This window comes from Hyperolius riggenbachi, chromosome 4, assembly GCF_040937935.1.
Source record: "Hyperolius riggenbachi isolate aHypRig1 chromosome 4, aHypRig1.pri, whole genome shotgun sequence".
Classification (NCBI taxonomy): Eukaryota; Metazoa; Chordata; class Amphibia; order Anura; family Hyperoliidae; genus Hyperolius; species Hyperolius riggenbachi.
This window is the reverse complement of record NC_090649.1, coordinates 202,097,950-202,114,934: the sequence shown is the minus strand read 5'-3', so window position 1 is coordinate 202,114,934 and position 16,985 is coordinate 202,097,950. Positions and strand designations below refer to the sequence as shown.

The window sequence follows — 16,985 nt, the reverse complement described above, 5'->3', positions numbered from 1 at the left end:
TTATCGATAAAACATATGATAAATATTATTATTATTATTATTTAGTATTTATATAGCGCCGACATATTACGCAGCGCTGTACAGTGTATATCTATATATATATATATTGTCTTGTCACTAACTGTCCCTCAAAGGAGCTCACAATCTAATCCCTACCATTGCCATAAGTCTATAATATATAACAAATATAGTGAATTCAAAGTTAGATTTTACCTACGAGGTAAATTATCAAACGTTTGATAAAGTGTTTAATAAAGCTTAGTGAATTGTTGTAGATTTGCTGGTGTGCTTGGTGTCATTGTCCTGTTGCATGACTCAAGCCTTAGCTACTGCACAGATAGCCTCATACAGTATTTGACTGTAGAATACTTAGGTTTACAGAGGAGTTGATTGACTCAATGACTGTAAGGTGCCCAGGTCCTGTGGCTGCAAAACAAGGCCAAATAATCATCCCTCCACTACTGTGCTTGACAATTATTGAGCAGTGTTTGTGCTGGTAAGTAGTGTTTGGTTTCAGTAAACCTGGCACTGTGCATCATGGCCAAACATGTCCACTTTGGTCTTGTCTGTCCACAAGACAAGCTGTTGCTATGTCATTTTCTTTAAGAGAAAGGGGGCTTTCCCCATTTTAAACAAGCCACACTTTAGCTCAATTTTGCAAATTCTCTGAGCATTTCACATTCTGACCTTGGGGAGATTTTATCACCTAGGAGATAACTCAGGTGAAAAAGGTGAATTGCATATGGCCCTAAAGGGGCCCATACACCTAACGATTTTCCCACCGATATACAGCATATTTGATCACTGTGATAGAATCTGCTGCGAAATCGATCGATTTATGTCCGAAATCAATCATTCCTGTCGATCTGTTCGTGCGGAAGATTTTGTTTGATCGCCAGCGGGTCGGGAGTGCGTCGATAGCGGCGTTTGAATGTCTGACAACCGACGCAATACAGCGGCAATACATTACCTGTTCCGCCCGTGCGAGTCCCCGCTGCTCCTTCTTCGATGGGCTCCGGGTTCCAGCTGGCTTCACTTCCTGTCCTGGAAGGAAGTTTAAACAGTAGAGCGCCCTCTACTGTTTGAAATTCCCCGGACAGAAAGTGAAGCCAGCCAGAACCCGGAGCCTAGCGGAGAAGAAGAAAGCGGAGACCGGGGGACTCGCGCCGGCCGGATCAGGTAATGTATGCCGGGGGGGGGGGGGGGGATCAGCTTCACAGATTGTGATCAGTTTCATGCTGAAATCGATTCACAATCTGTTTGCAGTAAAGGCAGCCATACAATCCCTCTCTGATCAGATTCGATCAGAGAGGGATCTATCTGTCGGTCGATCTGATGGCAAATCGACCAATGTATGGTCACCTTAAGACCCGTATCCAATTAGCGTTTTCACCCAGGAGATAACTTCATCTTATATAAAAATAACTTCGGCACCCAGCACTTGGAAAAAGTACTAAAATGTAGGCCAAAAAGTAATATCAATTATGCTGAGTATTGTCTTGCATGGTGGGTGCTGTATAGATATTTTATTGGTAAGGTCTGAAAATATCTCCTTAGAGAAAACTTAGGAGAAAAGTTCATATAGGAAATGGGACTAAGTTTTTATTAAATTAATACATTAGAACCCCTTTATACTGAACTCCAAGGGACGAGGAAAAGTAATTTACAATATCAGAGTTGGTCATACATTGTATACTTATACAGATACATTTGCTGGGACCTGAGGACTGAGTTTATTATATTCAGAGGTTTACTATATTCAGAGGTTTACTATAATGAGATTCTACTGTATTGACACAGTGTGGTACGTCACGTGCTGTTCATCTGAGGCTGTATTTACCTCATTTTATAAACTGCTAAGGACCAGGCGATTTCTGATTTTTATATGTCCAATTGAATGAGGGTATACTTTTATTTTCTTACAGCTGGGAATTGGCTTTCTTTTCTGTCCAATAAGTGATGCTCAATGATGCATAAAGAAAACACTCTTATGAAACTGCATTTACTCATTTCGAACCAACATCTAAGACCCCTTTAAAGTGGACCTGAGCTCAGAACTTCTCTCTGCTCTAAAAGATACACAACAGCATAATAACCTTTAAACAAAAAAAAATCTCCGTTACAGCTGATACAAATCCTAAAATAAATCTGCACTATTTCTACTTCCTGATTCATGGAAGCAGACATAATGTTTACAGCTTGTACTTTCAAATGGGCTTATCTGCCATCTCTGCCTATGGCATTCATGTGACACAGGGGAGAGATTACAAATTGTGATTAGACACAAATTAGGGAAAATTAGACAGGCTGAAACTCTCTAAACACATGCAGGGTGCATTTATCTATGTTTTCCTTCTGTCCTGTGCAAGAGTTCAGGTCCACTTTAAGGACAAGAGGCTTTTTTTCTTTTTTCCCTTCCTGACCACCGTGATTGGCTCATAGTGATAAGGAGGTCAGGAGCCAATGAAAACGGCTCCTGTACTAGGCTAAGGCAGTCACAAGCGCAGTGTAGTTTTAACTGACAGCAGTGCCAAACAGGGTAGTCTCCTTTAAATAGACCTCTTTAAAACCTTTTCAAATTCTTTTTGAATACTTAAATTGGCTTTTGGCTTCCTTAACAAGAGAATGTTATGTAAGGTGCATCTTATCAGCATCTTTATAATGTAGAAAGATTAATAAATGATAGACACTGATTGTTTACTGTGGGTTACTGAAAATGTGCTCACCAGGGCGGCCCATGCCGATTTTCTCCAAATCTTCATTTTTAACGTAATCGAAATGGGAAAGTCGCGTGATGTTGAGGTCATCACGTATGCGCAGGAAATATTGCTGTAGCTGCACCTCGCTCAAGAGCTCCAGAAGCCATTCTGAGCCCTCATCTGGCTGCATGCTACTCCCCAACCTCTGTGGAGAAGAAGAGAAATACGTCATTCACAATAAGCTCATAGTACAAGTGCTTCAAAAACAAACTCTTTCTCAGCTCTCTGCTAACATAGTAAACCTTACATGGAACTATTTAATACATTCCATGACTGCAAAGAGAGCTGTTCACTAGTTGTGTGAAAAGACAAGATGTGTGGGAAGCACAGGATCCTGTACAGACACTATTTAGCTAAAGGAGATTAGGTTCATAAAATCTGTCAACACTGTCAGGAGAATGACCTGTTTCTATCTTATGTGAGCCTCTGAAAACAGCTTGGTGTGAATTTTCACACTGCTACTGGGCTGCAGGATTTGTGGGCAAACAGTATGTGTACCTACACTTAACAATAAGAATCTTTCTGAAAGAAATAGTTAAAGGAGAACTCCACCAACAGCTATTTCATAGGATGGGAGGTGGGTGTGGGTATGCGTACCATAAGTACATTCATGCATCTGTCTGACTATTGTACAGTCACTGGAACACCTTAACTGAAGAGATGTTTATTATTAATATTGCTGATTTATGTAGCACCCTCATCTTTCGTGGTGCTGTACAGACTAATAACAAAAAAAAAAACATGGATACATAAAAATACAAACATCAAATAGGAAAGCAAGGAAAATTTCATACAATCAAATAAAGTAAATCATTTCTAAACAGCCAAATTATCATTTTAGATTCTTTTTTGAATGCCTTAAAATGAACCTGAGGTGAAAATAAACCGATGAAATAAACTATAGTATCTATCCCTCTACTTCAATTTTTTTTTTTTTTTTTTTTTTTTTAGATATTCCATGGTTTTACTTTTTGTTTAACCATTTAAGTATATATAATGTTTTATTGTCTCTGCTCAATGACAGTCTATCAAGTGTCCCAGAACTTATATATATGACATGTTGACCTGCTGTCCTTTTTATCTGTCCCTGCAGTCAGAAGCTCTTCTCTGTACGAAAAGTTTTATGTTTGTGAATCAAGCATTGGCATTGCATATATAATATAAAATATACCGTCAGAGTAGACTATAATAAGAAAATAATACACAGCACTCAGTAAGCTGTATGCAGCAACCTGCTGTATTGGAGCATAGTTGGCACACAAACTTTTTTGGGTGGAACCCTTCCTCAAGTTTTACTGGCTGAGTAGATTACAATGTTAAGCTTTCAAAATCAAGTGCATTTTCTTTGTCAGGCATGGTGTAATACTGAAACTGAAATTCTTCATGCTTTACACATACTGATAACACATTTATTACCATGTCAGGGAATCTAAAAGAAGAGGAATGTCAGCTTTAATATTACACCATTCCCAATGAAGAAATCTGAACTGTGATCTATATTAGCCAATAAAAAAAGTACCATTTAACTCTTTAGTTTCTTTAAAGAAACAAAGGACTCGATTTATGAAGGACTGGTAAAATGTACAGTACATGTGTACACAGCGTTATGCTGGCAACAGGGTGTTGCGCTATTGTTGAAAACAAGCTTTTATATTATATATTATATATGTCTAGTGATGAACTTTAGATAGCGGTTTCACATTACTTTTATTTTAACAATAAATAACTGATAGGTCCATTATTTTTAAAGCTATTCCTATAAATCTTGTTTGGTAAAGTACTGTGCTCTGCCCTCACTGTTCCTTGCTCCCGGGTCAGGCCTAGTTCACTTAAAAATACTTTCATTTTATGATTTGTTGATCAGTCTGCATTACTGCACTAATCCGATAACCGCTAATGTAGAATATCCAATGGATACTGCAATTAAAACAACAAACATTTAACAATGTAAAAATACACCAACTGCATGATGGGTGAAAAAAATACAAATAAATGGTCAGTAGTACAGGGGTCAGTACTCCCAGCAGACGTGATTCTTTGATGAATTTGTCAATGATCTATATGCTGATTCCAACATAACTGAACCCACCATAACCCATAATGTATGAATAATCTTGAATAGTTTATCAATCAAAAGCCTTATTGGGCATGGCTTCAGACTGCTTTGAGCAGTAAAATGCTTGTGAAAGCAGTGGTTTCACTAATTTTCAGTTAGAGTTTTTATGAAATCTGGTCAGGAATAAGAAAGCACTATAATTTCCTACTTTTCAAGTGATTTTCGATTAAGGAGAGATCCATGACTCTTCAGATTGAGCCATTCTCAACACATGCATAGCTACATTTAGCTGAAGGCAATTAAATCACTGCCTCTCAGCTCCTCTCCAGCATCAGCCAGGCACTTGTTAGGGTTCTGTAACGATGCTGGTTCCATGCCACTGGGTCCTGCCACTGTATGTCAAGCGCTGAAACCCACGTTGTTACAACCGCTGCCATCCGGCTGCATTTTAAATGCACCCGAATGGAACTTCTGGGCAGCAGACAGGACGCTGAACTGTTCAACAAGCGCACAGTTGTGCCTCCTGTCAGAAAGAAGCCTTAGATGCCCCATCTTTGGGATAAATTACATCAGCCTTTGCCTAAAAGTAGTCTACTCTGCCAAGAAAGATGCTTAACCAATAAACATGGCAGCCACTCAAGTCTATGTTTGTACGAAAAAGTATACCATAATTTTCTGAAAATGGACTATTATCTTAAAAAATAAATACTGTGCATTTCCTACATATGTAGTACTTTATTTATTTTTCTATTTGTCCTTGTTTGTTTCAATAAATTGTGTGTATAGAGACAGACACACTCTTTGCACCTCTACAACATGCTTTACCTTCCATGTGTGGCAGATACTTCACTACAAACTGCCAGCATTTCCTGCCAGCACAAACCGTGCACAAGATAGCCACAAGGAACTCATCTCAGTGTTGTTGTGCCCCCCCCATCACATGTTGGGAAATGTCACTGAACTATTACGATTTCTCCTTGGCACCTAGCTTACACTGTTTTGGGTAGGTCCTTTAGATTGTACGCCTCTCCTTTAGATTGTAAGCCTCTGGCAGAGCTCTCCTCCCTAGTGTTTCCAGCTTGATTATGCAATCTTACTGTCAGTCACCCCTCTGGTGGACTAAAACAGTCTCTATTTTGACCTATGACACTGTACTGTTATCAAATAATTTGCATCATCTTGTTTTGTTGTGAGTTTCCTGTATGTCCTACCTTGTATGTTAACCCATTTATCTACTGTGCAGCACTGCATAATATGTTGGTGCTTTATAAATACAATAAATAATAATGATAATAATAATTCTTCACCATCACTTACTGGGCTAAACTGGCCGGACATATGAAATAAAGTGTATCTAGGCACTGCTGCTCAGAAACACGTTGTCAAAATTCTTGTAGTGTGTGTCTGTGTGTTTTGAGGGCCTGGGACCACTGACGCAGTTGTGTCCGCTTTTCAGTTACATATAAATGTTACAATGCCGAAAAGTGAACAGAAGCGGACACAACTGCGTTAGTGGGCTCAGGCCCTGAGTGCACACAGGAATAAACTGGATACTGCATGCGGCTACAATTTGCAGCGCTTGTGGGTTGATTTTGGTTCCAGTGATGATATGGATTACGATATACAGTAGGATGATGGTGCTTGGATTCAGCATCAAGGGTAAAGACAACTGAGGCAGGGGTCACACTTACCGGCTTTCGTACGCGTTTTCTGCACAGAAAAACTGACTTCAACTGAGAACTCATGTTAATCAATAAGCAAGGTCACACTTTAATGCAGATTTCGCATGCAGAAAAAAAACTGACATCTTGCGCAATTTGTCAGTTTTCTCTATAAATGACATTAGCTGTTGTAAGGTAGAGGTCACACTTGTCTTTCAGTTTTCTGCAAAGTGTAGAAAACTGAAAGACAAGTGTGACCCCTGCCTTAAGGTGAAAATCAGTTATTTGCTGTCAGTTAGGAAGGTTAGTAGTACTCAGTAAGGGCTCTTTTCCACTAGCAATCGATTCAGCAAAAGTACAACATTTCGCCCCAATTTCTCAACGTTTGCGATCGCGATTTTGCTATGCTATGCACTGCATAGCAAAATCGCGGCAATAATCGTTCTGCTGCGCGATCAGGTGAAAAACGAATCGCGGAAGTGGAAATGACCTACCGCGATTCCTATGTTAAAAAGCAAACCATAGCGATTTGAAAATTACTAGCGGCTTGCATTTTTGCGATTCAGCCATCGCAAATGCCGTAGTGGAAAAGAGCCCTAAAATAATAATAGGAAGTTAGTTTTATCAATTAGGGTTCTTTTACACTAAATCAGTTGCTTTCAGTTGAACTGAAAGGACAACCAATGTACGGTATCCATGTTTCCCTGTGGCCACTTTCATACTATATACTGAAAAATTGAAGCTTTTTCACAATGCACTGCTATTCTCTATAATAAAACCCTTGTCCCTGCGTTATCCTCTGTTCCTGTGTCCGTGCTTCCAGACCTGACAGTTTGCTGTCTGCATTGCATTGTGGGAAATAACAGCTTTTTCCAACTGCCAAGCAAGCAACATCTCCCTGTGTGCATATACTTTAGACAGCGATGGGGAATGGGCGATCAGCATTGTTTTTAACTGCCGGGCCTTTTTACTAGTGGAAAAAATAAAACACTCCTCTGAGCTCCTCTGAGTTACAGTTAGTGACAAGACTATTTATACTCTGTAAAGTGCTATGGAAGATGTTGGTGCTATATAAATACATAATAATAATTACTAGCACCTACCATATCACTGTTATGCTGCTCAAGCTTTCTTTGTTGTGTGTAAGGCCCCATTCACACTAGAAATAGCTAAACGCAAACGCTGAGCGATTTTCTGGCGTTTTCCAGCATTTTCCTCTAGAGGTTTTTCAGCGATTTTTCACTGTATGGGAAGTGTTTTTTTCTGTGTTTTTCAGCTCCTATCTTTAATATTGAAGTGCTAATCGCTCAAAAAATGCTGCAGGCTACGCGTTTGCGTTTCCGCTAATCGCTTTAAATCACAAAACGCATAAATGAGAACAGCCACATAGACTAACATTGCACAAGCGCTTTTCAAAACGCTAGCAATTTCCAGCGATGCTGAAATCACCTGAAAAGCGCACTAGTGTGAATGGGGCCTAAGAATTCTGTAAAGTACAGTGTACAGTACTAAGAATGGTCTTGCGGATTCCTCTCCCATAGGTGTCACCACAGGCATATGGCCGATGTGATGTTATCGCCTGGCCTCTGTACCACTACTAGAAATCAGAAAGGGGATTTAAATGAGGGCAATTAAAAAAAATCATCAAAAATAGCTGCATGAATCCAAATGTTCACAAAGTGGGGCATTCCAGACTGAATACCTGGAAAATGTAAATACTTTTCATGAAACAATTTTCTCATTACTATTTACTGAACTATGCCTTACAGGTCAGAGGACAACTGGAAATCATGCTTTTCCAGAGTAGTTGTCCTTCAACTGATTTGAATCCCTTTCAAAACATCCTGTTATTCATTGTCATGTCATCTATGAGAACATGGCACAGTTTACTTCCAATGGTCACATATGGCTGCTGTTTTCATACGGAGAAACATCTGCAGCACAGTGGAGCCGAATGTAAGGTTATTAATATTAACAATGACCAGAAATGAGGGGAAAAGGTCATTTACGATTAAACTGTTAAATGATGTTCATACAGCTCTGCAAAGCCAGATGTAGTCTTATCATACTATACAACAGTGTTCCTAAGGCAACACGCTAAAGCCAGACACTGAATATACTAACTTAATCGTATCAAAATACACTCGGTATTATCTTGGAATGCCTCTTGTTTGGCATCTCAAGAATAATTAAAGTTACCGGTAGGTTGGAAGAAGCTTATTTCAAGTAGGACTCCCACTCCAGAAAATAGTTGCAGTGTCCTGCATTTCTGTTAGGACTTCCACTTGTTCCCTTTGCTTTTTATTGCTTTTATCTACTGCTGCCCACCACCAGCAGGAAAAAATGCTGAATCTGTCTTATTTATCTTCTCCTTTAGCAAGTCGCCTGTGGCTGTTCAAATTTCATGTTGGTTCTACATGGGGAAATTGCTCCTGCGTTTGCTGTAGCAGGAATGTAGTAGGGGCATCTGTTATGGAGGAACACTGTGACTTTACTTGCTATGGGAGAGGTAAGAATCACATTACAGCAGCACTAGGTGTAGGTGGGACTGAATGGCCGCTCTTGTTGGGAAGGACATAAAAGTGACATTTGTTATATAAAAGTTATTATAAAGACATATGTTGATGGCATTTATTATAAGGGAACATAATGATGGCAACTACATGACAGACTTAATTATGGTATTTATTATATAGGGGCAGAATGGTGGAACTTCTTATTTGGGAAAGGACACGAGCAGGGCTGTGGAGTTGGTATAAAAATCATCCGACTCTAACTCCGACTCCTCAGTTTATGAAAGCACCGGCTCCAACTTCAACTCCGACTCCAGGTACCCCAAATTGCTCAGACTCATTGACTCCTTAGTTTAATGCTTACCAGGGCTGTGAAGTTAGCACAAAAATCATCTGACTCCAACTCATCAGTTTATTGAAATCACTGTCTCAAACTCCAGGTACCCAAAATGTCTCTGACTCCACAGCCCTAGGCATGAGGGAGGCATTAGTTATGGTAAAATGGTGATACCTGATATTGGAGCCCATGATGGGAAACCTTGTTATGGTAAGAAGACATGATATCAACAGACCTATAAGGGGACAAAATGTGCTTGTACTGACTGTCCCTTCTCCAACATCTGCCCTCCTGATAGGCATAGGACTGTGTTTCTGCTGCCGTACAGTATATATGTGGCAAGTTCACCCATCTTGTCACCTGTCTACATGTCTGGTGACTTTGCCCTTGTAATGGTCGAGATCTGTTTACCGGGACAGTAAAAAGGCACTTTCGTCAGCCAATAAACATTATCTGGTGGAAGATCAGAAGCAAAACTGACATTTTAAATATTTCATGTTTCTAATCAAAATACTTTAACTTCTATTTCCAGTGCTAAAGACAATTTATAAATAAAGCAAATATGCCCTCCTCCTCCTCAATAAATGAACACTATACCTTCCTTTTAACAAAGTAGAAGAAACATCTCATATATTTCAGCAGTGTTATGGTAACAGCATTTCTTTTCTGTAGAAGGGTTAGAACCAACGCCCCAACATTTCCACCAGGAATGAAGCACTCTTCCTGACCTGATCTTTTAGCACTGTGATCTCATGCTGTCAACATGTTAGAGCTCCCGAGAAAAGTGTCTTCATGTCAGACTGCATAGACGCTCTCCCCTTTTATCAGGTGAAATGTAAAACAAGTGCAAAGATTCTCAAAGCCACATGACATTAAAAATGTCCAAAAATATGCCTTTAATTCCTACTCACTGCCAGTATTCAGAAAACAATTCACATTTGCATACAACTGGAACCATATGCCTGTGCTGCAGAGTCTGGAATGCTTCCAGTGCATTTTTCGGCAGCATGAACTCTTCTACTCAGATTGATTACAGATTATGGATTGAGTGCAGAGACTTGATCCATTTATTTGGACAGATGAGCACTGTTCAAAATTCACAATATCCAAGGAGGAGTTTCAGGAGATTCAGACAGAAGCTACACACTTTGCACACTTAGTAGAAATAAAGAAAAATAAATGCCAAGATACCGATGTCTGTTCTTACAGGTAGGGCTGGCTTCAGCCACTGGTGCGCTCACATTTATGACACTGGCACCCATAAAGCACCATGCTGCTAGTATTCTGGGTGGGAGTTGAACCTGAGAATGCAGCACTGCATGGCTAGGTCAAACACTAGCCATGCTGATGCGGCTCGATTGATAAGATCTGACAGGTCCGATCTCGCCGCCGCTGATTCCCTGCTCATTCCCCACGAGCGGACAATGGCAGGGAATCGAGCGGAAGATAAGCGGCGCCGGCAGGGACGAGCGGGTATCGAATCCGACGCATGCGCGGACAAGCGGTGACGCGGCGGGGATGCGGAAGAGGCGATCCAGCGGCTAATCGAGCCGCCGGATCACTACGTGTAGATTAGGCTTTAGGCTTGACGCACACTGTGCGTGTTGCATAACATACATGTTACAATGTGTGTGAACTGCAATGGAGACTGGACATAGATGTCAATGCAAAGCCTGCATGCAGCAAGTTACAATAATGCGATCCGTTACCACCCAGAGATGAGAACAGCCCCATAGAATTGTATGGCCAGCGAGCTGACATTTAGAATTATTCCACAATGCAACTGATGCAGTATGAAAGGACCCTTATGCTAAATACTGACCACCCAATGGAGGAAGATGGATCCAGCAATGTCTCCTTGACGCCGAGCATCCCACGATCCATCTTCCAGCTGGCGGGTATGTACGATGTCACGCGACAGGCACTAATGGAAAGTCAAGTGATCGCGGTACTTTGTGTGGAGTACAGATCCGCCATGATTGTCGTTATCGCACACAATGCTAAATGACAACTCGCGCAATGTTCAAAATATCGCTGGTTATTATATTTTCTTCTAATTCAAATTGACACTATCCAGAAGCTTTGTAATGCAGTGGTGACAATCTGATAATTTGTGGAGTGAAAGTGAGACCAACAGCATATCGATCAATGTACATGACAAGCAGCAGACACACCACATGCACCTTGACCATCTAAACACTCAAAGTACCAAAGAACCTGGGATACCATTATGAGCACCAAAAAAAAAGAAGGCTATACTTTTATGATTGGCAGAGACTGTAACCAAATTATGACAACTGGCAGACTTCAACTGCTCTTTGACCATTGACAATGGATCTGGCACTACTAGGATTACTGAAATAGATTGGGACTGATTGTAGACAGGACTGCACTTTGACCACAGACAGGACTCGGATTGTATCATGACTACACATGATCTGATACATGATCTGCTTGCTCTACAACCACTGACAGAACTGGACTAGGAATGTTTTGTGAATACATTTGGAATGGACTGGGAGACAACTCTAATAATAGGCTTGCCTGTCCTCCATGCACAGCTCTAGTGTTGGTATCTCCTACAGAGCTGGAAATGCTCATAAATCCCACCCAAATGCGCTGTCCAATCACAGAGGTGACAAACTTTTTAGTCCACAGCGATTAGTCAGCTAACGGGAAAAATACACTAAAGGAGGTAAACAGAAAGTTAAAAGAAAAGGATGCCAAGAGAACATAAGGTCAAAAAAAGAAAGAAGTACGGGGGGTCCTAGGGTGTATTCAATAAGGAACATATAGGAAAGAGGCCCAAAGATCTCAAGGAGGGAGGATAGAGCAGTACAACGAGGGTGCATGGAACATAGTAGTGGGGGAGTTTCTGGAGTGAAGGGGGAGCAGAGCAGTGCAGTGGGGCCTAGAGGTGGAAGGATAGCACAGGCTACCTCAAGTCAATCAAAAAAGTCAGAACTAGCAACTGTCAGCTGAATTTTAAATAACCTTTCAACAATGAACAACTGATGCATCAACTGAAATCTGATCAGCAATGATGGAAAATAATAACTGATCTTTAGAATGTCTATGTGCTATCCAACCCTGGTCTTACCACTCATTCCTAATTCACGTGATCAATCACATGATCAGATTGCTGTGTGTATGATCATCCAGAATATTAACCATTAGGTCCTGAGCCCACTGACACAGTTGTGTCTGCTTTTCAGTTACACAGCAATGTTACAGATGCTGAAAAGTGTACAGAAGCAGACTGAACTGCGTTAGTGGGCTCAGGCCCTTAGAGCATAAACCTAACAGTGCATGCTTTCTTTATCACTTTGCCATGCTGCTGCGGGAACTCTTTTGCAACTAAACGCGATTCTTTGTAAATGATAGATGGTGTGACAAAATTATGAATGTGAATGATCAGTATGACATACTGCTATGGCAGGAAAACCTTTCAGATCCATTACATTGTTAGCTTTCAGCAAAGTGGATCCGTTTAAAAACTGGTTCGCAGCAGCTTGGAATCACTTTGAGGACTGAGTATGCACTTTCTGTATTTTGTTTTGTTCTGAGAGATAATGAGAATTTCTGGCATCATCCACGGGGGCCCAGGAGGAGGTAGGACTGCAGAATGCCATTGTAATAACAGTTTAGCATCACAAACATCTGGCCCTCACAGCTCTACCAAACATGTAAAGATACAAAACAAGGCAAATAATAATAATGTGTGAAATGTAGCTGCCCAGGTAAAACAACAAGATTTCCCCTTTTCTGACTGTAGCGATAACACAGCACTACCTTCTCACCGAAAGTACCAAAAGAGAAAGACAATGTTATGTCCACAGACCACCCCTAGAATTCAATAACAGCAATACAGATGAAAACACAATAGTGGTAACTTTACAGGCTCAAGATTTAAAAAATGTAATTTTGGACCATGAATTGCAAATGCAAGCAGCAAACACTGAGGCTGGTTTCCCACTACAGATTGGCGTTAGCATTGCGGTGCGGCAAGCCTGCTGTACCACCAAAAACAGGCCTTCAGGGAACACGGCGTTAGTACAAGGTGTTCCCTGTCTGGCATCCGTCCAAACAGGAAAAGCGCACTTGTGGTCACTTTCTGTTTCGGGCATGCGGAAGTGCTCAAAAGCGTATTGTAAAAATACGCTTCCCCGAATGCGTGCTGCAACGTCAAAGTGTTTAAAGAACCCTGTATCGCCATAGACTAATATGACTTACGGGCCAATGGAGATCACCGCAGGAGCCCCGCGGTAATTTAGGTATGTGCTAGCGTTAAATCAGGCACTTCCGGCACAGCCTAGCACAAAGTGGGAAGCATAAACTTCTCCATAGACTTTCATTAGGCTACAGTAGCCACACCGCACCACACCAACCTGCCCCACCGCACTGCTACAGTGTGAAAGGGCCCTCAAGGAACTGACCTTTGGTCAATCCCTGCCTATCAGTTCCCTACCTACCAGTTGTGGCTTTAGGATTGAATGAGATGCACTCCCATTGTCTTGCTGGTCAGTCAACCAATCAGAGGTTAGTTCCAGCACATTGCAGCTTTTTTATTGAAATAAGACTTTGGCCTTTTATCTATATTACAAACAGGGCTGCCACCTCATCCCTTTAAATACCGACGCATCAAAGTTACATAGGTTCTGGGGCTACCCACACATAACCAGTGCCTAAACTGCATCTAACTAGCCACAAGGCATGTATAATTCATATGCGCGGGTATTTAAAGCCAATGGTTACCACTTAAAAATAAAAAAGTCAGATACTCACCTGAGGAGAGGGAAGGCTCGGTCCTAATGAGCCTTCCCTCTCCTGGTGCCCTCGGTGCTGCGCTGGCTCCCCCGTTAGCGTCCGCCGCCGCAGGGACTTCGGAGGTCTTCGGGAGCACTCGGGCTTCCGAAGACGGGCCACTCCATACTACGTACGCGCGAGTGCGTCATAGAGGGCGCTCGCGCATGCGTAGTATGGAGCGGCCCGTCTTCGGGAGCCCGAGTGCTCCCGAAGGCTTCCGAAAGCTCCCTTCGGCTGCGGAAGTGGCAGTATTTGACCGAAGTGATCGAATACTGCTACGGGGGATCCTGCGCGGGACCGGGCACCGGGAGAGGAGAGGGAAGGCTCATTAGGACCGAGCCTTCCCTCTCCTTAGGTGAGTATCTGACTTTTTTATTTTTTAAGGGGTAAACATTCACTTTAAAGGGATGAGGTGGCAACCCGGATGACAAAACTTAACTTTGCTGTGTGATGGCCAAGAAGAGACACTTTTCAGATTGAGACACTACAGTGGAACCTTGGTTTGCGAGCAGAATTCATTTAGGAAACATGCTTGTAATCCAAAGCACTCTTATATCAAAGTTCATTTTCCCATAAGGATTAAGGGAAACTCAGATGATTCGTTCCACAATCTAAAAATATTTATAGAAAATATTTTATACTGTACTGTATAAAGTAAAAATCTAAAAAAGCCATTCACTAACTAACAGAATTATTGCTATCTGTTGGTTCACACCAACCTTTTTTGTGTTTTATTAACAAGAAACCCAATGACAGTTTTTGCTTTTGCTTACTTTTGAGGATTTCATGGAAATGTGACATTGTACAGTCCTTACATTCATGCTAGGAACACACAATACAATTTTCTGGCAGATTTACCTGCCAGATCGATTTTTTTCCAACATGTCCGATCAGAATTTCAATCTATTTTCCGATCGATTTCCATAGAAGTGAACAGAAAATCGATCTAAAAATCGATCAAAATTTAGTTCGGACATGTTGAAAAAAATCAATCTGGCAGGTAAATCTGCCAGAAAATTGTATTGTGTGTACCTAGCATTATATTAAGTACAGCATCAAGGGAAGTGGAACCACCGGCTCAGCTGTGATGACGTGATGCACATATATGTTCTGTGCTTGTATATAAAGAAGCTGCTTGCCTATTAAGTCAAAATTTAATTTGCTTGACTTCAAAAACATTTGCTTAACTTGCAAAGTGCTTTTAAACCAAATTACTTGCAATCCAAAGTTTTCCTGTTCTATATTTCAGGAAGTACTAATCTGGTAGAGGCAGTAGTCTTTCCTGTTTACTTAAAACATATTTTTTGCTGACTATGTCCTGGCAGGAGGAATTCACTTCCTGTTGCCGATGACTCTGCAGGAATCAGGAGAGGCGGTACGGTGAACTTGTGGAAATGAATATTTCCTTTTGCGTCCCTGGAAAGCTAGTCAAACCTCTGGACACCAGCGGCTGAGGAAGTGACGTGACTTCTTAGACTGGGAGCACACTTGACTGTTTTCATGCAAATTTTCTGCATAGGAAAACTGAAAATCAATGTTATTCAATGAGCTACTTCTCACTTGTGATTTTTGCATGCAGAAAAAAAACTGACAGCAGTGCAGCACTGTGTGTATTTTTTCTATCAATTACATTAACTTCTGCGAAAGAATATGCACGTTTTTCCAACATACATGGAACAGAAAATACACACAGAAAACTGACAAGACAAGTGTGAACCCTGCCTAAAGCTGAATACTCACCTGTCAACACAGGAAGATGGATCCCAGCAACATCCCCCAGCTACGAGCGTTCCCTGATCCGTCTTCCAGCCGGCAGGTACACGCGACGGGTGTGAATGGGAAGTCAAGCGAGTGCGGTACTTTGCACGAAGTCACCGGGGATCTTAAAGATCCGATCTGCTGTGATGGTCGTTATCACTGCGTCCGCATGTCACCAAATGATGTTTGTGTAATCATGTGCCTATACCCATGTCGCAAGATCATGGAAATGATCGCTTTTCGCTCAAAAAAATCGCAGACTGCCAGAAAAATTTTGTAGAAATTGCGTAGTGGGTATAGGCCTTGGACATAAGGGAATGGCTTGCACATACACAAAGTGAGCAGAAGTAATGCATTATGGGCCTAACTCCTTCCTCCTGTGAATCTGAGTATGTACTTTATATTTCAGGAACCCAAAATGATATTATACTGAATTGATAAAACTGCTCCTTGATTGGCTGTCAAGGTTACTTGCCTAAATTACTTTAAAGAGAATCTGTATTGTTAAAATCGCACAAAATTAAACATACCAGTGCGTTAGGGGACATCTCCTATTACCCTCTGTCACAATTTCGCCACTCCCCGCCGCATTAAAAGTGGTTAAAAACAGTTTTAAAAAGTTTGTTTATAAACAAACAAAATGGCCACCAAAACAGGAAGTAGGTTGATGTACAGTATGTCCACACATAGAAAATACATTCATACACAAGCAGGCTGTATACACCCTTCCTTTTGAAGCTCAAGAGATCATTTGTGTGTTTCTTTCCCCCTGCAGCTATCTTCCACTGAAGTGTCAGGCTGTTTCTTCCTGCAGAGTGCAGACAGCTCTGCCTGTATGTAATTCCTCAGTATGTGAAAGCCCAGCCAGCCCAAAGGACGATTTATCCAGCTTGTAAAAGATAAGAGAGAAGAGAGAAGCTGTCCTAATCTAAATAATACACAGGCAGTGTGCAGAGAGGGGCCTGGAGGGGGGAGATGCATCACAGAACCACAACACTGAAGAACTTGGCAGCCTTCCAGACACAGGCTGACAAGTCTGACAAGAGAGAGATAAGTTGATTTATTACAGAGATGGTGATAGTAGAACGTGCTGCA

The 16,985-nt window shown here is 41.3% G+C and overlaps 1 protein-coding gene across 7 annotated transcripts in view; it reads right to left on the bottom strand.

The window, feature by feature from the left end:
* The window catches only part of TNK2 (tyrosine kinase non receptor 2), a 238,558-nt gene that overhangs the window by 77,784 nt on the left and 143,789 nt on the right, over positions 1 to 16,985 (bottom strand). For all 7 annotated transcript variants that reach the window (XM_068281242.1, XM_068281243.1, XM_068281240.1 and 4 more), the window contains one exon: positions 2,727 to 2,904. In XM_068281242.1, the coding sequence (XP_068137343.1) occupies positions 2,727 to 2,889 (163 nt within the window). In that variant the 5' untranslated portion in view covers positions 2,890 to 2,904. The remainder of the gene's footprint in view (positions 1 to 2,726; positions 2,905 to 16,985) is intronic.